This window comes from Chamaea fasciata, unplaced genomic scaffold (genome assembly GCF_029207755.1).
Source record: "Chamaea fasciata isolate MVZ Bird 193981 ecotype frontalis unplaced genomic scaffold, bChaFas1.0.hap1 SCAF_100, whole genome shotgun sequence".
Classification (NCBI taxonomy): Eukaryota; Metazoa; Chordata; class Aves; order Passeriformes; family Sylviidae; genus Chamaea; species Chamaea fasciata.
This window is the reverse complement of record NW_027094185.1, coordinates 222,894-243,034: the sequence shown is the minus strand read 5'-3', so window position 1 is coordinate 243,034 and position 20,141 is coordinate 222,894. Positions and strand designations below refer to the sequence as shown.

The 20,141-nt window shown below is 69.8% G+C and overlaps 5 protein-coding genes across 10 annotated transcripts; 2 read left to right on the top strand and 3 right to left on the bottom strand.

Annotated features, from left to right (window-relative positions):
- Positions 1-138: 138 nt before the first annotated feature.
- SLC17A7 (solute carrier family 17 member 7) lies at positions 139-6,609 on the bottom strand. The gene is made up of 12 exons (XM_066208017.1): positions 6,406-6,609; positions 5,281-5,503; positions 4,960-5,078; positions 4,470-4,584; positions 3,876-3,963; positions 3,419-3,505; positions 3,038-3,177; positions 2,474-2,620; positions 2,132-2,264; positions 1,554-1,664; positions 1,339-1,466; positions 139-773 (listed from the first exon to the last, which is right to left on the bottom strand). Exons 1-12 carry the CDS (start codon positions 6,465-6,467, stop codon positions 495-497), a joined length of 1,632 nt encoding a protein of 543 aa, XP_066064114.1. The 5' UTR covers positions 6,468-6,609; the 3' UTR covers positions 139-494.
- Positions 6,610-6,729: 120 nt separating this feature from the next.
- Positions 6,730-9,662, bottom strand: PIH1D1 (PIH1 domain containing 1). 3 transcript variants are annotated; one of them, XM_066208014.1, is made up of 10 exons: positions 9,634-9,662; positions 9,419-9,502; positions 9,283-9,346; positions 8,743-8,931; positions 8,606-8,667; positions 8,218-8,302; positions 8,020-8,113; positions 7,856-7,946; positions 7,347-7,535; positions 6,730-7,262 (listed from the first exon to the last, which is right to left on the bottom strand). In XM_066208014.1, the coding sequence occupies exons 2-10, from the start codon at positions 9,497-9,499 to the stop codon at positions 7,230-7,232; spliced, it is 888 nt and encodes a 295-aa protein (XP_066064111.1). In that variant the 5' UTR covers positions 9,500-9,502; positions 9,634-9,662; the 3' UTR covers positions 6,730-7,229. The 3 variants fall into 3 exon arrangements, with proteins under 3 accessions (XP_066064111.1, XP_066064110.1, XP_066064112.1); XM_066208013.1 differs by having other exon boundaries at positions 9,608-9,642; XM_066208015.1 differs by having other exon boundaries at positions 7,859-7,946; positions 9,608-9,642.
- Positions 9,663-9,733: 71 nt separating this feature from the next.
- Positions 9,734-15,297, top strand: ALDH16A1 (aldehyde dehydrogenase 16 family member A1). Its single transcript, XM_066208007.1, has 17 exons — positions 9,734-9,864; positions 10,294-10,396; positions 10,685-10,811; positions 11,018-11,199; positions 11,314-11,391; positions 11,515-11,702; positions 11,811-11,966; positions 12,240-12,431; positions 12,778-12,882; positions 12,973-13,109; positions 13,180-13,273; positions 13,491-13,552; positions 13,835-13,915; positions 14,017-14,191; positions 14,312-14,488; positions 14,729-14,851; positions 15,028-15,297. The coding sequence occupies exons 1-17, from the start codon at positions 9,769-9,771 to the stop codon at positions 15,187-15,189; spliced, it is 2,238 nt and encodes a 745-aa protein (XP_066064104.1). The 5' UTR covers positions 9,734-9,768; the 3' UTR covers positions 15,190-15,297.
- Positions 15,298-15,526: 229 nt separating this feature from the next.
- FLT3LG (fms related receptor tyrosine kinase 3 ligand) lies at positions 15,527-17,708 on the top strand. 4 transcript variants are annotated; one of them, XM_066208012.1, is made up of 8 exons: positions 15,531-15,741; positions 15,823-15,924; positions 16,189-16,242; positions 16,349-16,492; positions 16,871-16,958; positions 17,028-17,191; positions 17,386-17,458; positions 17,559-17,708. In XM_066208012.1, exons 1-7 carry the CDS (start codon positions 15,712-15,714, stop codon positions 17,425-17,427), a joined length of 624 nt encoding a protein of 207 aa, XP_066064109.1. In that variant the 5' UTR covers positions 15,531-15,711; the 3' UTR covers positions 17,428-17,458; positions 17,559-17,708. The 4 variants fall into 4 exon arrangements, with proteins under 4 accessions (XP_066064105.1, XP_066064109.1, XP_066064108.1 ...); XM_066208011.1 differs by having other exon boundaries at positions 15,535-15,741; positions 16,835-16,958; XM_066208009.1 differs by having other exon boundaries at positions 15,542-15,741; positions 16,826-16,958.
- A 67-nt stretch (positions 17,709-17,775) lies between these two features.
- Positions 17,776-20,106, bottom strand: KASH5 (KASH domain containing 5). The gene is made up of 13 exons (XM_066208000.1): positions 20,025-20,106; positions 19,757-19,937; positions 19,629-19,678; positions 19,485-19,551; positions 19,260-19,400; positions 19,065-19,182; positions 18,939-18,989; positions 18,787-18,864; positions 18,641-18,697; positions 18,484-18,543; positions 18,287-18,351; positions 18,144-18,201; positions 17,776-18,077 (listed from the first exon to the last, which is right to left on the bottom strand). Exons 2-13 carry the CDS (start codon positions 19,933-19,935, stop codon positions 17,817-17,819), a joined length of 1,185 nt encoding a protein of 394 aa, XP_066064097.1. The 5' UTR covers positions 19,936-19,937; positions 20,025-20,106; the 3' UTR covers positions 17,776-17,816.
- Between the last annotated feature and the right edge of the window lie 35 nt (positions 20,107-20,141).

Here is a 20,141-nt window from a genome sequence, read left to right as displayed (position 1 = left end):
GTGTCCCCCGAACCACCTCCAGTGTCCCCCCGTGCCCCCAGCACCTCTCCCAGTGTCCCCTCCATTGTCCCCAGTGACACCTCAGTGTCCCCACTCCCTCCCAGTGTCCCCCAGTCCAGCACTCCGCACTCTCCAGCGGCCGCTCCTGTATTTATATATGTACAACGGAGGGGGGTGCCCGGCCTTGGGGGTCTCGGGGGTCTCGGGAGGAGAGCGGGGGGATCCCTGGTGTGTCCCCGGTGGGTCCCTGGGGGATCTCAGGGGGTCCCTGGTGGGTCCCTGGGGGTCCCCAGGGGTCTCGAGGGCTCTCCGGTGTATCCCTGGTGGGTCTGGGGGGTCCCCGGTGGATCCCGGAGGGGTCTCGGGGTGGGAGGTCCCCGGTGGGTCCTCGGGGAATCCCCGGTGTGTCCCGGGGGGGCGGGTCTCGGGTCGGGGGCGTCCCTCGGGTCGGGGCAAAACGGGTGGCGGTTCTTTGCCGAGCACAGACCCCGGCGTCACCCCAGCGGGGTCCCGGGGGCCGGGGTGGTGCCGGTGGCGCCGTAACTGGCGGGGGGCCCTCCCGGGGGCGCTCCCCCTCCGCCTTCCTGGCCTTCCTCCTCCTCCTCCTCCTCGTCGTCGCTGCCCAGCCCGGCGGGGGCCAGAGGCTCCGCCTCCTCGCGCGGCGGCTCCGCCCACGGCTGCGGCTCCCCGGAGGCGAAGGCGCCGTAGAAAGCCACGCCCGCGTAGTGCACGAGCGCCGCGATCAGGAACACCCACTGCCACTCCTCGCGCGTCTGGGCCAATCAGCGCCCGCCGCCCGCCACAGAGTCGGCCAATGGGAGACCGCCGGCCCGCCCGCCCCCCCGCGCGCCGGCCAATGAGCGCGCGGGGAACGGGGGGCAGAATGAAGAGGGGTGTGGTCAAGGGAGAGCGCGCGGGAAAAGCAGGGGGCGTGGCCAAAGGGAGGGAAAGGAGAATAAGGGGCGGGGCATTGGGGAATAAGGCGGGGCCAAAGCGAGTGGGCGGGGCCAAGCGTACAGTGAGTGACAGGCCCCAGCGAGACCCCCGAAAGTCGCGTGTGTCCCCCCCCATGTCCCATTGTGTCCCCGCAGGTCCCACTGTCCCCCCATGTCCCACTGTCCCCTCCTGTCCCACGCTGTCCCCCGCCGTCCCCAGCCCCCCCGCTGTCCCCTCCCTGTCCCCTCTGGTCCCATTGTCCCCCATATCCCACTGTACCCTGCTGTCCCCTCCCTGGTCCTGTTGTCCCCCACCACGTCCCACTGTCCCCTCCTGTCCCCTGCTGTCCCCAAGCCCCTCCCCTGTGCCCCCGTGTCCCACTGTCCCCCGCCGTCCCCTGACCTTGTGCCGTGTCAGCGCCCCCACGATGAGGGGACACACCATGCCGGACAGCGTCCCCACGCCGTTGGACAGCCCCATCAGGACGCTGGCGTAGCGCGGCGCGATGTCCAGGTGGTTCACGTTGAAGCCTGGCCGGGGCAGGGGAGGGGACAGCGCTGTCACAGGGGCGACCCCGATGTCCCCGGGGCCACCACCCCAGTGTCCCCTGTCCCCACCGGAGATGGCGAAGCCGCTGAAGCCCACGGCCAGCACCAGGAAGGAGATGGCGACAGCGCGGGAGTGAGAGTAGCCCACGACCAGCAGCAGCGTGGCCTCCATGCCGAACCCTGCGGGGAGGGGACATTGTCACCTGGTGTGTCACCCACTGTCACCTGCTGCGTCACCCCCCGGTGTGTCACCCCCGTTGCCACCCCCCGGTGTCCCCGCTGTGTCCCCCTGGTGTCCCCGCACTGTGTCACCCCGCTGTTACCCCTGGTGTCCCCGCACTGACTGCCTCAGTGTTACCCTGGTGTGTCCCCGTGTCTCCCCAGTGTCCCTGCGGTGTCCCTGCACTGTGTCCCGTGTCCCCCTGTTGTCCCTGCACTGTCCCCTCACTGTCCCCTCCCCGGTGTCACCCCTGGTGTCCCCTCAATGTCCCTGCAGTGTCCCGGCATTATGCCATGCTGTTGTTACCCCCGGTGTCCTGGCACCGACCGCCGCAGTGTCACCCCTGATGTCCCCATTGTCACCGCAGTGTCCCCACGGTGTGTGACCCCTGTGTCACCCCCCGTGTCCCCACTGTCCCCGCACTGACCACCGCAGTTCATCATCTTGCGGACGTTGGTGGTGGACATCAGCCCCCGCGAGCGCAGGAAATCGGCGATCTGGCCCCCGATGGGCACCACGATGGTCATCACCAGGTGCGGCAGCGCCGACAGCAGCCCCACCTGTGCGGGGACAGGTAAGGATCTGGGGGATTTGGGGTTTTTTTGTGGGGTTTTTGGGGTGTTTTCTGGGGTTCTGGGGTTTTTTTGCCCTTTTTTTGCAGGATTTCTGAGGGTTTTTTTGCAGGGTTTTTGTTGGTTTTTTTTATTCCAGGGTTTTTTAAGTGCTTTCCATGTTTTTCAGGGCGTTTTTCGGGGTTTCCAGGCCCCACCTTGCTGATCTCGAAGCCAAAGACCTCCTCGAAGTACGCGGGCTGGCTGATGAGCAGCAGGTAGAACGTCCAGCTGCGGCAGAAGTTGGCCACGATGATGGCATACACCGGCATGGAGGTGAAGAAATGGCGCCAGGGCGTGGCCAGCTGTGGGCAGCGAGTGACCACTGACTGCCCGACCCTGGGAGTGACCACCAGACCACCCCCCCGCCACCCCTGGCCCTGATTCCCACAGGGTGAGGAGGGCACAGAGTGACCACTGACCGCCTGACCCCCTGGAGTGACCCCCGGGCCACCCCCAGCCCCGATTCCCACGGGGGAAGGAGCCCTGACCTCATTGGTGGCCACAGGTGTGGTGACCACAATGACCTTTGGTGACCATAATGACCTTCAGTGGCCACAGTGACCCTGCTGTGACCCCCAGTACCCATCCCAGTGCTCCCAGTAACCCTCCCGGTGCCCTCCCAGTGCTCCCGGTCTGACCAGCAGCGGGTTGCTGCCCCCAGCGTCCCCCCAATGACCCCCGCAGTGCCCTCAGTCCCGTCCCAGTGCCCCCAGTCTGACCAGCAGCGGGTTGCTGCCCACGCTCTCCCCGATGCTCTCCTCGATGTATTTCCTCTCCTCGGGGGAGATGGTGGGGTGCTGGGCGGGGCTCTCGTAGGACACCAGCACCCAGAACAGGTACCAGAACACCCCAAAACTGCCTGTGGGGGGGCATTGGGGTCACTGGGGTCACTGGGAGCACTGGGAGCACTGGGATGGGGCACTGGGGTCACTGGGAGCACTGGGGGGTGTCTGGTGGGGGTCCCGGGTCCTGGGGGGGTTAAGGGGTCTCAAGGGGTCCCGGGAGATTCCAAGGGGGTTCAGGGGGGGCTCTGTCGGTTCAAGGGGTCCCAGGGGGGCTCATGGTGTCCTGGGGGGTCTCAGGGGTCCCGGGGTTCTCACCGTACACGTAGAACACGGAGCTCCAGCCCGTGTACTGCACCAGGACCCCGGCCAGCGGCATGGCCACCACGGCCCCGGCGTACGACCCTGGAGAGGACAGGGGTGACACCGGGGACGCCACCAGACCCCTCGGACCCCTCCGGGACCCCCAGCCCCGCTGGGACCCCCCCTGACCCCCCTGGACACCCTGGTGACCCCCTGAGCCCCCCAGACCTGCCCAGACCCCCCGAAACCCCCTGACCCCCCAGTAGCCCCCTGAGCCCCCCGGTGACCCTCTGAGAGCCCCGGGACCACCGGACACCCCCCAAAACCCCTGGACCCCCCGGTACTGCAGAAGGCTGTGGTGGCTTCACAGACCCCCGGTGACCCCTGGTGACCCCCAGACCCCCCTGGAGCCCCCCAAACCCCCCCGGTGAGCCCACCACAGCCCCCCAGAGCCCCCCGGACCCCCCCTTACCGCAGAAGGCCGTGGTGGCCAGGCGGCTCCGCTCCAGGGGCGGCGCCCACTTGCTCCAGATGCCGTGACAGGCGGGGTAGGTCACTCCCTGTGGGGGGCGGGGTCAGCGCTGGACACGCCCACAAACGGCCACACCTGGCAATGGGTACACCCAACCCCGGCCACGCCCTGGCTGGGAAACGAGGGACACACCCAACCCTGGCCACGCCCCTCCCTGGCCACACCCTGGGCAGAGGGAGAGTGGGAGTGGCACAGGCTGACCTCGCCAGCTGAACACCAAAAATCACCCCAAAACCACCCCAAAAACAAACACCCCAAAATGCCCCCAAAACCACCACGAAACCATCCCTAAAACACCCCAAAACCGCCCCAAAACCACCCCAAAGACACCTGAAAATCCCCCAAACCACTCCTGCTCTCTCCCATACACCCCAAACCCACCCCAAAACACCCCAAACCTGCCCCAAAACACCCCCAAACTGCCGCAGCTCCCCAGGCCATTCCCCCAGACACCCCAAAACACCCGAAAAAAGCTGACATCCCCCTAAAACACTCCAAAACAGCCCCAACCCCCTCAAACCCCGCAACCCCGACCTCGACCAGGCCCTGCATGACGCGCACGGCGATGACGCAGCCGACGTGGGTGCGCGCGGCCGACGGGATCAGCATGTTCAGCACCGAGGTGGACACGATGGCCAGCCCGAACACCCTGGGGGGGACAGCGGGGTGACGGCCGCAACAGCGGGGCCACCCCGACACGTTTAGGGTCACCCCATTTAGTGTCACTCCGACCCCATTTCAGGCCATGTCCCCCCGTCCGTTTAATGTGACCCCCGAGCCCTTCAGGGTCACCCCTGTCCTGTTTAGGGTCATCCCAAACCCATTTAGGGTCACCCCGACATGCTTACGGTCACCCCAAGCCCTTCAGTCACCCCAACCCCGTCCAGGGCCACCCCAACCCCTTTTAGGGCCATCTCCCCCCATTTGGGGCCACCCTGACCCCATTTAGGGTCACCCCAACCCTGTTTAGGGCCACCCCAACCCCATTTAGGGCCATCTCCCCCCATTTAGGATCACTCCCAACCTGTTGGCGGCGAATTTCTGCGCGATGAAGCCACCGGGGATCTGAGTGACGATGTAACCCCAAAAGAAGGAGCCGTGGATCATCCCCACTGTCTCGGGGTCCCAGTTAAACTGGGCGTGCTGGGGGAGGGTGGGGAGGGGTCACTGGGGTGGGGGACACGCCCCAGAGATGCCCCAGGCGGGTGAGTGTCCCCCACACTTTGTCGCACAGACATCCCACACCCGTGAGCCCCCACAGTGACCCCCCCACAGTGACCCCACACCTGTCCTGGCCCCATACCTGACCATGATGACCCCACACCTGTCCCCGCTCACCCCTCACCTGTCCGTGGGCGGGGTTGACCATGCTGACCACGGCCACACCCAGGTTGCAGCGGATGCCGAAGCTGATGCAGAAGCCGATCCCGCACAGGATGGCGATGCCATAGCGCCGGGGCAGTCCGCAGAAGGTGCAGTCCAGCACCGGGGGGCGCGAGGCAGCCGCCGGGGCCCCCCCCGAGCTCAGCTCCAGGCTCTCGGGGTCGTCCTGGCGCCGCTCCAGGAACCTGCGGGGTCACCTGTCGCCCCTGGTGCCCCCCGTGTGTCCCCCGTGTCCTTTGTCCCCGGCCCCGCCGTGTCCCGCACTGGTGGCGGCGGTGGCCACCACAAAAACCAGCCCAAAAACACCCTGAAACCGCCCCGAAACTGCCCCCAAAACGACCTCAAAAACACCCCAAAACCGCCCCCAAACACCCTCAAAACACCCCAAAACCACCCTGAAAGCGCCCCAAATACCTCAAAATCGGCCCAAACACACCCAAGCCTGCCCCAAAAACACCCCCAAACCACCCCCAGAACACCCCAAAACCATCCCAAACCACCGCAGCTCCCCAGGTCATCCCCACAAACACCCGCCCCCGCGTGTCCCCCGTGTCCCCTGTCCCCCCCCGCGGTGTCCCCGTGTCCACCCGTGTCCCCCCCCCGAGGAGGATTAAAGGCTTTAAATCCCCCGTGGCGGCGGCGCCGGGGAGGGGACGGGAACAGGGACGGGGACACGCGTGGCACGGACACGCGCGGGCTTTGGGGAGGGGGAACAGGGACGTGCAGAGCGCCCCAAATCCCCCCAAAACGAGATAACCCTAAATTCCTGCTCCCAAAAAGGGGTGACCCCAAATTCCCCCAAAACGAGGTGACCCCAAATTCCCTCAAAACAAGGCAACCTCAACTTCCTCCCTCCCCAAAAAACGGTGACCCCAAATTCCCTCAAAATGAAATGACCCCAAATACCCACTCCCCAAAATTGAGATGACCCTAAATCCCCCCTCCCCAGAAATGAGCTGTCCCCAAATTCCCACCCCCAGGATCGCCATAGGGCGGTGACAAAGCCACGGCCACCCCCTCAGCCCTGACCCCCCTGAACCCCCAGCTGACCCCCCAATGTCCCTGTCCCCCCAAATCGGGGTCTCACCTGTGCAGGCGGCCCAGCCCGGCCCCCAGCTGCCGTCGGAACTCCTCCCTGTTGAACTCCATCCCGGCTCAGGCCACCATGACCCGCGGGACCACCGGGGACCCTCCCAGGACACCTCTGCCCCCCCCTCGGGGACCCCCGGGGGACCCCCCGGGCCCGGCTGGGGGTGTCCCCCCTGTGTCCCCGCAGCCCCCCGAGCCCCGCTGGCTCCGGGCTCCTCCTGGGCAGCTCTGGGCACGGCCCCCCTTGGCCCCCCCACCCCACAAATCCCCTAAATCCCCCCAAATCCCCCCCGGGGCTGGGGGGGCCGTAGCCAATCACAGACACGGCTCGAGCCGGGCTTTTATTGGGGGGTCTCGTACAAAAAAACGCCTGGGGCGGGTCCTGAGGGGAACACGGGGGTCCTAGGGTGGGAAAAGGGGCCAGGAGGGTCCCAGGGGGTTCCCCACAATCCTGGAGAGGATCGGGGGGGTCTGGGAAAGTCCTGGGGGTTCTGGGGAGTCAGGAGGGTCCAGGAGGGGCAAGAAGAGTCTTGGGGGGGTACCAGAGAGTTCTGGGGGGTCCAAGAGAATTCTGGGGGGGTCTGGGAGGGACAAAGAGGGTCCTGGGGGGTCCTGGAAGGCCCTGGGGGGTCCGGGAGGGTCCAGGAGGGTCCTGGGGGACCCCAAGGAGGTCAGAAGATCCTGAGGGGGGGTCCCTGAGGGCAGGCCCAGGACGGTCCCGGGCCGAGGGCTCCAGAGACTCCGGGACGGTCCCAGGGAGGGTCCGGAGCGGCCCCGGAGGCTCCCGGGGGGATCCCGCGGTTTTTGGGGGTCCCTCGTCCCTCAGGCCCGCAGCGGCATCGTCACGGTGAGAACCTGCAGGGGGCGCCATGCTCACCGGGGGGCGTGGCCCCCGGCCGCAAAGGGGCGTGTCCCCAGGCGCGCGGTCGCCATGGTTACCTGGGAGCGGCGGTGGAAGCGCGCGCGGCACCGCGCGGGGTCGGCGGGGCGCGGCAGCCCCAGCTCCAGCAGCGCCCCCTGGCGGGAGGGCGGACCCGCCTCCCAGTCGCCGGCAGTGCCCCCTGGCGGCGGGCGGGCCAGCAGCAGCCGCTCCTCGCTCAGGCCCAGCCAGAGAGACTCCGCCCCCTCCTGGGCGGGGCCACGGTTAGGACGCGCCCACAGCACCCCCAAATCCTCTTTGGATTTTCGGGGAGCCCCCCATTGTCCCTCAACACCCCAGGATGGTGGAAACCCCTCCAACTATAGCCCCCAGTGCCCCGCAGGATAACGGGACCCCCCCATCCCACCCCCTAGTGCCCCCTGAGCCTCCCAACCTCCCCAAGCGCCCCCCAAACTGCCCCCGGCATCAGGTGAACCCCACCCCCCCCCCAGCACCTCCCAGTTCCCCCCAGTCCTCCCCAGTTCCCCCCCCCAACCCCTCCCAGTCCCCCCCAGTATCCCCCACTCACCACCTGGGGCAGGTGCACCCGGGCCTGCAGCACTTTGGGCTCCTGGGCCGAGGGCTGGGCCACCACTACGAACTGGGGGGGCTCTGGGGGGCTACGGGTGGGGCTCAGGTCAGGCTGGGGGTCCCGAGGGGTTTTGGGGAGGGGTCTGGGGGGTCCCTGCTCACCCTGGCAGCTCCTGGATGTGAGGCCGGGCCCGAGGCCGGATGTTCTGGGCTGAGATGGAGCCCAGGAATCTCCGGTTCCGCAGCACCCGCCAGCCTAGGGGGGCACGGGGGGGTCACGGGGAGGGGTCCGGAGCTCCCCACCCAGCCCTGTCTGAGCCCCCCAGCCCCACCTGAGCCCCCCCATGGGGGCATCCTCACCGGTCAGCTCCAGCTCCACCCCATACTTCTCAGACAGCCCCTCCAGGGCCACGGTCAGGAAGAACTCCAGGTACAGCGGGTCGGCCTGGGGGGGGCCGGGAGGGTCAGAGCCCCCCCAGGATTCCCCAGGACCCCCCCGAGCCCCTCAGTACCACCCAGAGCCCCCAGAGCCCCCCAGGACCTGCCAGAAACCCCTGGGACCCCCCAGATCTGCACCAGAGCCCCCCAGGACACCCCCCAGGATCACCCAGAGCTGCCCCAGAGCCCCCCAGGACCTCCCAGAGACCCCCGGCATCCACCAGAGCCCCCCAGGACCCCCCAGAGCCCCCCTGGACCCCCCAGCATCCCCCAGGGCCCCCAATCCCCCATCTCCCCGTCCCTGCCTCACCTGCAGCGTCCTGAAGAACCCCGAGTTCACCACCACATCGTAGGCAGTGCAGCCGCGGCCTCCTGCGAGGTTTGGGGGGGTTCAGGGGGGGTTCGGGGGGGGATTCGGGGTCCGGGGGGTCCCGGGGGGTCTCTGACCTCGGTCCAGCTCGGCGTGGGGCTCCCCGAGGCTCATGGGGATGCGGAAGGCGCCGCCGGGCCCGGGGGGCTCCCGCAGGAGCCGCTGCAGCCCCGGGGGGGGCACGGGCGGGGGCGGCGGCACCTCGGGGCAGTGACAGACGTTGACAAAGACCTTGTCCCCGCCCGCGCGGGTCTTCACACACAGCCCTGGGGGGCACGGGGGGTCAGGGGGCGGCGGGGATCGCCCCCCAAAACCCCCCGGGACCCTCCCCAAAACCCCCCAGAACCCCCCGGGACCCTCCCCAAAAACGCCCCGGGACCCTCCCCAAAACCCCCCGGGACCTTCCCCAAAAACCCCCCGGGACCTTCCCCAAAAACCCCCCGGGACCCTCCCCAAAACGCGCTGGACCCTCCCCAAGACCCACGAGATCCCCCCCCCGAAAACCCCCCGGGACCTTCCCCAAAAACGCCCCGGGACCCTCCCCAAAACCCCCCGGGACCCTTCCCAAAAGCCCCCCAAGCACTCCCCGAACCCCCGGCAGGTTAACCCTCCCTTACCCGGCTGCGGAGTGACGGCGCGGGCAGGGCCGGGGCGCGGCGGCTCCTCACGCTCTGGGCTCACCTGCGGGTGCGACAATGAGGGGAGGGGGCGGCGGAACCGGGAGCGGGACCGGGACCCCCGGCCGGGACCCACCTGCAGCAGCAGCCGCCGCAGCGCTGCCTCCTCCTCCTCGTCCGCGTCCAGCTCGGCGGAGAGCAACGACGGGTCCGCCATGGCCTGAGGGAGGATCCGGGGCTGAACAGCACCGAGACCCCCGGGGCCCTTCCCGGGAACGCCCCGGGACCCCCAAAACCCCTCGGGATCCCCGCGGGCCGCCCTCACCGCCAGCGCCACCGCCACTTCTTTACCGTCCGTCACTTCCGCTCCCGGCGGGGGCCGTCTCCATGGTAACCCGGGGACGCTCTGGCAGTTTCCGCCCCGTCTCGGTGGTGCCCGGGGCCGCTCCGTCCGACCCGCCCCGTCTCGGTGGCCCCGCGGCGGCGATGGCGGCTCTGGCGGCCCTCGGGGCTCCCCCGGTCCCCAAAATCTTCGCCACGATGGAGGAGGGGCCGATCGCCGGCGGGACCAACCCGGGGGAGGTGAAGGGGGATCTGGGAGGGCCCTGGGGGGGCTTTGGGGGTTCTGGGGGGCCCCTGAGGATCTCGGGGGGTGATGAGGGGCTCTTGGGGGTCGCCAGAGGAACTGGGAGGGGGCCTGGGGGGTCCCCGAGGGAAATAATGGGGCTGGGAGCGGCACCTGCGGGGAACTGGGGCGGGTTTTGGGGGTCCCGTGAGGATGGGGGTGACCCGGGGGGAATTGTGGGGACACTGTGGGGACAATGAGGGGACACTGGGGGGTCATTGGGGCTGGGGGGTCACGGGGGGAGCCCCGGGTCCCTTGGGGTGTGTCGGGGTCAAAGTCCCCCCGTGGTCCCAAGGTCGTTTGGGCAGGGCCGGGGGGGCTGGGCTGGGGCCGGGGGGTCCCAGAGGGGTCCCGGGGGGGCCCCCACCCACCCATCCACCCCCCAGGTGTGGCTGGAGTCCCACGGCCGCAGCCTCGGACACTGGGTGGACGGGTCGTGGCTGAAGCCGGCGGGGAGGGTGAGCCTGGAGTGCCCCGAGGCCGCCACCGGTACGGGGAGGGGACAGGGACAGGGGTCAAGGGTCAAGGTCACAGATATGGGGTCACTGGTTCACACCAGGGTCAGGGTCAGGGTTTGGGGTGGGGTTTAGGGATTGGGGCAGGATCAGGGATTGGGGTCTGAGTTTGGGGTCTGGGTCAGTGTTTGGGATCAGGGTTTGGGATCAGGGTTTGGGTCAGAGTTTGGTGTCAGGGTTTGGGGTCAGGGATTGGGGTCAGGGTTTGGGGCCAGCACAGCGGTCAGTGGCCAGCCTCTGTCACCCCCTGTCATGTCCCCAGGCCGGCCGGCGGCCGTGGTGCCCGTGGGGGACAGTTCGGACCTGGCTGTGGCCGTGGCGGCGGCGGCAGCGGCGGCTGAGGCCTGGGCGGGGCTGGGGGCGCCCCAGCGGGGGCAGCGCCTGACCCGGTGAGTGACCCCGTGACCCCTGGTGACCTTCCCTGCTGACCTTTGACCTGTCCCTGTTCCCTCTGTCTCCCGTGGCAGTGTGACCCCGGGTGACCCAGGGTGACCAAACAACCCCCTGAGGCCTCCTTGTGTCCCCCCCCATCCTCGGTGTCCCCTCGGTGCCCCCACTGTCTCCCTGACCTCCGTGTGTCCCCGTGTCCCCCCAGGCTGGCCGCCGCCCTGGAGGGTGACCGCAGGGGGACCCTGGGGGCCCTGCTGGCCCTGGCCGGGGGGCGGCCGCTCTGCCGGACCCTCGGGGCCGACCTGGACCTGGGGCTGCGACTGCTCCGGGCGCCCGCGGGGGGGGCCCAGCTCGGCCCCCCCGGCCTGGAGGGCTGGACGCCGCTGGGTGAGTGTCCCCTGTCCCCTTGGTGTCCCCTCCCCGTGTCCCCTGACTCCCTGTGTCCCCTGTGCCCTCCCCGTGTCTTTCCCCGTGTCCCCTGACCCCCCTGTGTCCCCCCAGGGGTGGTGGCCTTGGTCCTGGGGGGTCCCTGCTCGCTGCCGGCGCTGCTCTGGAAACTGGGGCCGCTGCTGGCCATGGGTGAGTGCCCTGGGGGGACACCTGGGGACAAGGGGGAAATCCACACGGGGTGGATCCATGTCCCCGTGGGGTGTCCCCGCACTTTTGGGGTGCCCCAGCCCGTGTTTTGGGGTGTCTCTGCAGGGAACACGGCTCTGGTCCTGTCCCCCCCGGCCGCGGCGCCGCCGCTGCTGCTGCTGGGGGAGCTCAGCGGGGAGGGGGCGGCGCTGCCCCCCGGGGTCCTCAACGTCCTGGCAGGACCCCCAGGGCTGTGCCGGGCCCTGCGGGGCCACCCCGAGGTCACCGGTGTCACCTTCCTCGGGGCCGCGCAGGTACGGCGATGTCACCAGGTGACAACAATGCGGGGCGGGGGCCTGGCGCTGCCCTCTCCCCAGTTCGGGGGTCCCCGGGCGTGTCCCCACGCGCTCTCTGTCCCCCAGGAGGAGCTGCAGGCCCTGGTTTGGGGGTCCCCGTGCCGGGGGCCGCGCCTGGGGGCGCCCCAGGGGGGACGCGTCGTTGTCATTGTCCTGGACTCGGCCGACCTGGACAGCGCTGCCGCCGCCATCGCTGCCACTGCCGCCGCCCCCCCGGCGCTGGTGGGGCCCGGGAGGTCCGGGGGGGGTTTTGGGGTGGTTTCAGGTTTTTTGGAGGGGGTGTTTTGGGGGGGGTTGAGGGTTCCTCGGGTTTTTTGGGGGGCCTTTTGGGGAGATTTTAAGAGGTTTGCAAGTTGTTTTTTGTGGAGTTTTGGGGGGGTTGTGGGGGTTTTTTGGGAGGTTTTTGGGGTTTTTTTGGGGAGGTGGGGTTGTGAGTTTTTCAAGGGAGTCCCTGGAGTGTCCCGGGCTGTCCTGATGTCCCCCCCGTGTCCCCAGTTCCCGTGGGGGGGCTGCGTGGTGCTGGCCCAGGACTCGGTGGCGGCGGCGCTGGAGCGGCGGCTCCGGGCCCGGCTTGGGGGGCTGCGGCTCGGGGACCCCACGGACCCCAAAACCGAGGTGGGACCGCTGCCCCCCGGGGCCCGACCCCCCGAGGAGGTGGTGAAGGAGGCGCAGGAGGAAGGGGCTCAGGTGAGGGGGGCACAAAGGGGGCCAGGGGTGGGGTGGCCATGGGGACATTGGGGTGACACAAAGGGGTTGGGAGGGCGAGCAGGAGAACGCAGTGTTTTGGGGTTTCCAGACGTTGGGGTGAAGTTTGAGAGTTCCTGGGTATTGGAGTCCCCTGGGGGAGGGTTTGAGGTGTCTCTTGGGGGGAAATTTGGGGGTTCTTGGACATCAGACTTCCTTGGCAGGGCGGTTGGGGGTTGCTGGATATTGGGACCAGCTGTGGGGGCATTTGGGGGGGCAGGTTTGGGCTGCCCCGGGTGGCATTTTGGGGGTCCCCCACTCGTTGGGACCCCTGTTTTGTTCCTCCCAGGTTTTCCAGGCTCCGCTGCCGGCGCTGCCGGAGGGGGGGCGTCACTTCTACCCCCCCACGCTGATCTCAGGCGCCGCCCCGACTTCACGCTGCCTGCGGGAGCCGGTGGGTGTCCCTGGGAGGTGACAACGGGGGGTGCCCGGGGCTCCTTGCGGGGTCCCCTGAGTGTCCCCTGAGAGTCCCCTGCCCCGCCAGGCCCCAGGACCACTGCTGGTGCTGCTGCCCGTGCGTGGCCCCAGCGAGGCCGTGGCCATGGCCTCGGCACTGCCCCAAACCGCGGCTGCTGCCATCTGGGCCCAGGACGTCACTGTGGCCTTAGACACGGCGGACAGGTGACCGTCACCCCCCTGACCCCTGACCCCTGCAGTGACCACTGGGCACTGAGTGCTGACCCCTCTCCAGGCTGCCCCAGGGGCTGGTGTGGCTCAACGCCCTGGACCTGCTGGACCCCAGCGGGGGCTGCGCCGGGGGCGCCGCGGACACGGACTTGGATGAGGTGGGGGCTCCCGAGGGGGCTCTGCTGGGAGTCCTGGGTGGTTTGGGAGGGCTCCAGCGGGTTTGGGGGGGCCTGGAGAAGCTGGAGGGATGTGGAGATCTCCTGGGGTGGGTCCTGGGTGGTTTAGGGGGGAGTGGGGCAGGGTCTGGGGGTCCCGAGGGTGGGGGGGTCCTGTGCCGTTGCAGATGGGCTCTGCTCCCCTCCGCACTCCCTCCAGGCGCTGCGAGAGTTCGGGTGCCCCCCCTGGGAACAGCCCCCCAAGGTGGATGAGCCGCTCAGGTACCCTGCGATGGGACAGGGACCCCTCCCCAGAATGGAGACCCCAAATTTGGGGGTCCCAGGATGAGAACTCCGAGACCAGGACTCTACTGGGACACCGGTTTAACACCCCCGGGACGCCCTTTTTCTGCCCCGAGTGGTCTCAGCCCCATCCTGTTCCCCCAGAGGGTCTCGTGTCCCCCTCAGGACCCCGATTCTTTTTCTCCAAGGGGTCCCGGTGCCCACCCGGTGTCCCTTCCCCAGCGATGCCCTTTGACCCCTCGTCTCCTGTCCCTGTCCCAGCCCTTCGGTGACCGTGGATGAGCCGGTGGATGATCCCGAGCTGGCTCAGGCCGTGGCCGCTGCCCGCGGGGCCGCCCCGGGGTGAGTGACGGGGTTAGGGGGGTGGCCCTTCCGGGGGCGTCCCCGACCATGGGACCCCTTGGAGAGGGGGGCTCGGTCCCCAACGCCCCCGACTCCCGCAGCTGGGGGCGGCTGCCGGGGGCGTCGCGGGCCCGGGTGCTGCGGGCGGCGTCGGCGGCGCTGGGGAGGGAACACGGGACCCCCAAGGACGGCGACAGCGGCGACACGGACCGGAGCCTGCAGGGGGCGCTGCTGCGCTGGGCGGCGCACGTGGAGCGCGCGGGCGGGGCCGTGCAGGTGGGCGTGGTTAAGGGGGTGGAGCCCTGAGGAGGGTGGGGCGCGAGCGGGTCGGGCAGAAAAGCGGGTGTTTGTTGAGTGGGCGTGGCCTCTGAGTGGCCGTAACCAATCCCGCTGCAGGAGGTGCCCGGGGGGCGGGCCCTGGTGACGCGGCGGCCGCACGGAGTGCTGGGCGTGGCCTGGAGCCGGCCCCGCCCCCTGGCGCTGCAGCTCCTCCCCTCGGCGCTCGCGCTCGGAAACTGCGTCGTGGTGGTGGCGCCCCCTGGCGGCGTCGGTCCCGCCCAGCGGCTGCGGAAGGTGCGACCCGCGGGACCCCCCCCCGTGCCACCTCCCCACCGCAACCCACCGGGACGCCCGGGTGCCTCCCTGTACCCCCCTGTGTCCCCCCCGCGACTCCCTCCCGATACAGGGAGTTCCCCTGTATCGCCCAGGACCCCCAGTGCGCCCCCTGAAACCATCCCAGGCGCCCATGTCCCCTTCCATCACCGCAGGGCCACCCCCCCCCCCGGTGACTCTCGTCTCTCCCCGTGTTCCCAGGCTCTGGTGGCCGCGGGGCTCCCGGGGGGGGCCCTGACGGTGCTTCCCGGGAATTCCCGGCGGTCCGGATGTCACCTGGCGCGACATCGCCCGGACGCGCTCTGGCTGTGCGGGGGGGCCGCGGTGAGTGCAGGGCGGGAGGGGACGGGACGTGGGACAGGGGGCGGGGGGGCGGTGACACGGGGCGGGGCGCGGTGACATTTCGGGGGTCTCCGGCCGCGGGACGGCCGCTGTGCTGGGGATTCGGAGTGAGGGGGGGACATCACCCCAGCTGTCCCCTCTCGTGTCCCCCCACCCAGGACTGCGACTGGGCCTCTGCCGTGAGCGTCCCCCGCGTTTGGGGGGTCCCGGCGGGACTGGCGGGGGCTCCGGGGCAGGACACCCCCGCGGGCGCCGAGCGGGAGCTGGAGCTGCGCTGCACCCGCCCCCACTGCCTTTGGCTGCCGGGGGGCGGCCCCTGAGACGCCCCCCCCCGAACCCCCCAAATCCGCGGGGGTTTCAGACCTCACACCGCGCCCCCCGCCCCGCGACCCCCGCCCCAATAAACGCTCCGAGCCGCTGTCCTGTCTCTGTGTGTGGGGGGCCGGGGGGGGGTCTCGGGCTGGAGTGGGGGGAATATTTTGGGGGTGCCCCGCCCCCCACGTGCCCGGACGCCCGGGTCCCCCTCCCTCGCCCGGGGCAGCCGCACCCAGAGCTCTGCGGGGCCGGGCCGGGGGTCCCGAGCGCCGGAGCCCCCTGGGATTGGGGAGGGGTCCCCGGGGTGAGGCGGGGGCTGGCGGGGGTCCGTGGTCAGGGAGGGACGGGGGGAGGAGGCTCGGGACGTCCCGCTGCCCCCTCGGGTTTCCTGGGCCCTCTCCCGGCCTCGTCCCACTTTCGCTTTCGGCGGCGGCTCCGTCGCGGCCCGAGGGGTCCCGGGGGGGGTCCCGGGGGGGCTCCGGGAACGCCCGCGGGGTCCCGTGCGCCACCCCCAGCCCGGATCCGCCATGGACCTGCCCCCGCCCGGCTCTGCACTGGTAAGTGGGGACCCCCCGCGCCCCCCCGGGACCCCCGTGAGAGCCCCTCGGGTCGCCCAGAGCCCCCCGGTGCCCCCTCAGGTGCCGTTCCTGCTCGTCCTGGCCGCGCCTACCCCCAGCAACTGCTGCTCCTTCACCTTTAACCCCTTCAGCAGCACCTTCAGCGCCCACCTGAACAACCTGGTGAGACCCCCGCCCCCAGGAGCCCCTCCCGCGCCCCCCGGTACGCCCCCCCCCCGACCCCCGGGGTCCTCCCCCGAACCCCCCCGAGACACAAAGGACTCCCCTGTGCCCCCCCCAGCCCGTGAACTCCCTGATCCCCCAGGGCAGGCCCCGCCTTGGGTCCCGAAAACCCCCTGACTGCACCCCTTCGCCCCCAAAGGGTTGTTGGGGACCCCCTGAGCGCCCCCCGGGCTGTTTTTGGGGACCCCCTGACCCCTCCCACAGACCCCCTGGCTGCTCCTCGACTACCCCGTGGCGATGCCCAGCAACCTGGAGCCGGTGAGCGAGAACCCCCAAATCCCACCTGCGCCCCCAGATCCCCAGATCAGACACCTCTGATCCTCGACCTGTGTCCCCCCATACCCCGAACCGCTCCGACCCCCAGGACAGCGCCTGCTCTGATCTCTGGGGGCTGCACTTCGGGGCACTGGCTCTGCAGAGAATGGTTGGGGTGGCAGGGAAGGATTTGGCCCCCCTGCTCAGGACCCTCCTTGCCCAGCTCCACTTCGTGGCTGAGTGTCACATCCAGGTGGGTGGGGGTCCCTGGGGGGCTCCCAGGGGGCTTGGGGAGCTCTGGCTGGGCAGTTATGGGGTGATCCTGGGGAGGCCAAGCTGAGTCTGGGGGCCTGAGGGGCTTTGGGGACCCCACAAGGGTCTGGGGGTGCCCTGAAGTGTCCAGGATAACTCTGGGGGTCTTGGGGGGCTCTGGGGTCCCCACAGGGGTCTGGGGGTGCCCTGAGGTGTCCAGGCTTACTCTGGGGTTCTTGGGGGCTGCAGAAGCTCTGGGGCATTTTGGGGGTTCCCCAGGGTGGTTCAGAAGGGGTCTGGGGTCCCCCGGGGGGCTCCTGTGACATCCCCCCAGGATCCCCAGGGCTGTGTCCGGCTAGAGACAGTGAACGTGTCGCAGCTGCTGGAGACCCTGGCCCAGCACCTGAGGGGGCTGCAGGGGAGACCCCTCCACTTCCCCGGCTGTGCCCGTCTGCGCTGCCACCCAGGTACCCCCCGGGACCCCCGAGAGACCCCCATAACCCCCCGGGCAGCTGCTGACCCCCGTGTCCCCCCAGGCCCGGCGCTCACCAGCCCAGCAGCGCGGCATGAGGGGACCTTGGGGACCAGGCAGGGCCCCCCCAGCCCCGCCGGACACGGGCTGGTGCTGCTGGGGGGAGTCGGGGGGGCCCTGGGCCTGGCGGCGGCGGCCTGGGTGCTGTGGAGGAGACCCTGTGCCCAGGTGGGGACACTGAGGGCACTGATGGGCATAGGGGACACGGGAGGGGACGGCGTTACTGGGGGCACGGGGGGCGCTGTGTGCATTGGGGACACTGGGGACACTGCGGGTGCCGGCTGTCCTCGGGGCACTGGGAGGACCGAGGACACGGGGAGCACTGGGGAGCACTGGGAGGTCACTCCCCTCAGCCCCCCCAGCCCTCACAGGGACCCCCGACATCGGAGCAGGACGGGACCTGAGTGGCCGAGCGGTACCTGGGGACAGACACAGGTACCAGGAGGGCTCCTGGGACTGGGATCGCCGGGAATGTCCTGAGGGGTGCCGGGGAGGCCCCTGGAACATCCAGTCCTCACTCTCTACCTCTGTCCAGGCTGGCCTGGGCCACTGGTGAGAGACGGGGACCCCCCAGTCCCCTGCTGGAAGCCCTTGGGGGTACACCGGGATCCCCCGGAACCACGGAGAGACGAAGGGGCCCAGCCCAGCCCCTGCAGAACCCATAAAGCTGATGCTGACACCCCAACTCTGACCCTGCTCTGGGAGGAACTGGGCGGACTGGGTGGAGCATTTGGGGGAACTGGTGCTGAGTGGGGCAGACACAGCAGTGCCCAACTGGCATTTACTGGGGGTCTCACAGGGGCGGGGGGCTCTGGTAGCGCAGCTGGGGCTGGGGCCACTGGCAGGGCAGGAGGTAGAGCAGGGCCAGCAGGGCCAGCAGCACCACAGCCCACGGTGACAGTGGTGCCCACGGTGACAACTTTGCCCACGGTGACAACGGTGCCGGTGGGACCACCACGGCCTCGGCCATCTCTTCACTGCTCCCCGCCAGGCCTCCTCCTTCTCCGGACAGTGCCATCCCTGTGTCCTCCTCCTCCTCCTTGTCCTCTGTCCCCTGGGCAGAGCCTCTGGGTCAGTGGCTGAGGGGACCCTGCGGGGTCTCCCCTGGGCCCACCCTCACCTGGCTGGCCACTGCCGTGGTGTGGATATCCAGCTGGCTGCGGGGGCACCATGGGCGCCTGTGGGAGGCAGAGGAGGGTGAGGATGCCAAGGTGGGGACTCCGGAGTGACCTGGGATGTCCCCTGTCGCCGCGTCCCCCATACATGGCCCAAGCGTCTCGCATCTGGCCCAGCTGCTGCCGCAGCCGCGTAGTCTCCAGACGCAGTTCCTGGGGGGAGAAGGGGATGGTCACCCTCTGCCCTTGACCCCCATATGGAGAGTGGCCACCACGGCACTTTGCTGTGGCCCAGGGGCTCTGTGGCCACTGTCTGGGCTCACATGGAGGCCCGACACGCCGTACCTGCACCACCTTCTCATACTCTTCCAGTGCTGCCGTGACCTCCTGTGCCCGCTGCCCTGCCTGTGGGACAGGGCCTGCACATCAGAGGCCGTGGGAGAGGGCCGGGGTGGCCCTGGTGACAGCCGAGGTGGTGGCAGCGTCACCGGGCAGCGCTCACCTGGGCAAGAGCTGCGTCCCGGGCAGAGAGCAGGGCAGCGCCACGGCAGAGCTGGGCCTGGGCAGAGAGGAGGGAACAGGGACTCCTGGTCACTATGTGACACAGCCCCCAGCACCACCCACCGCGGCCGCGGTGCCACCGCTCACCTCCAGGCTGGCCACCCGTGCCGCCTGTGCCTGCATCTGCTCCCGCAGTCCCTGGCCCTCAGCGAGGAGCCGCTGGTTCTGCCAGGGGTGAAACAGGGCTGGGGTTCCCTGTGGCAGCGCCTCGCTGGGGCAGACCCCAGCACCAGGCTCACCTCCTCCTGTAGACCCTCAGCCCGCGAGCACAGGTTGCGCTGCTCCTTCTCCTGGGGGAGGGCATGGCCGTGAGGCGACACGGTGTGACAGCGTCCGTGACACCGTGTGGCATCTCAGCCTCTCACCACGTGCCGAGCCTGCCGCCGAAGCTCAGTGTTGTCCTCCTCCAGCTGCTTCACCACGGCCTTCATGTCATCCAGCTCCTCGACAGCCACCCTGGCCTGCTCCAGCGCCTGCCGGCTGCTGCCGGAGACAAACAGCATTTCTGCATTATCAGGATACCGATCCAGACCCCGTGCCCGGGAGCCCCTGGGGAGCACCTTCGCAGCTGTGCCTGGAGCTGCGCGATCTCCTCGGCCAGGCAGGCGTTGAGCTCCTCGGCCAGCTCGGCGTCCCGCTGCAGTTTGGCGTTCTGGGCTGCCAGCTGCCGGGCACGGCTCCGCAGCCCCGTGGCCTCGGCGCTGCCAGGGAGTCCCACTGGTCCTGGGGTGCTCCGGGGAGCATGGCCAAGGACGGCAGGGTGTCCCCGCAGCAAGGGAACTTACAGGGTGGTGATGTCCGTGCTGTCACCCTGGAGCTGGGCAGCTGCTGGGGATGCCTGTCCGTTGTCCTCTGCAAGACAGGACACAGCAGGCTATTTGTGTCCCGTTGGGGCCACCCCGACTCCCTTTTCCTGCACCAACACCCACCCGCTGGCACTGGTCCAGTGTCACTTGTCCCCACGTCCTGCTCCTCGGCCCTGCGTGGACGGAGCCGGAGTCAGCCCCGCTGGCCGCTCTAGCCGGCCCCGGGCGCTGCCCCATCGCTCGGCGCTGACCCGTCCTGCCGGCACGCCGCGATCCAGGCGCCCATGGCGGCGCGGAACCGGCTCCAGTCCAGCGCCGTGCCCGCGGCCGCGGGGTCCAGCGCCCGGCGCAGCGCCCGCAGCCGCCCGTCCTGCCCGCTGTGTCCCGTCATCGCCGCCACGTACTCCACCACCCGCTGCGGCTGCACCATCCCTGCGGCGGGCGGAGCGCTCAGGGGCGGCGGGGACCGTCCCGGGGGAGTTCTGCTGCGGCCACCACGGCCCCAGGGGGTTTGGCTACCTGTCCGCTCGGGGTCGCAGGCAGCGAAGGTGCAGTCCAGGGCGAACTCGTCCGAGCAGCCGCTCTCGGCAGGGGCTGAGGGGGGGACATGGGTTATGGAAGGGCCCGGCGCCTCAC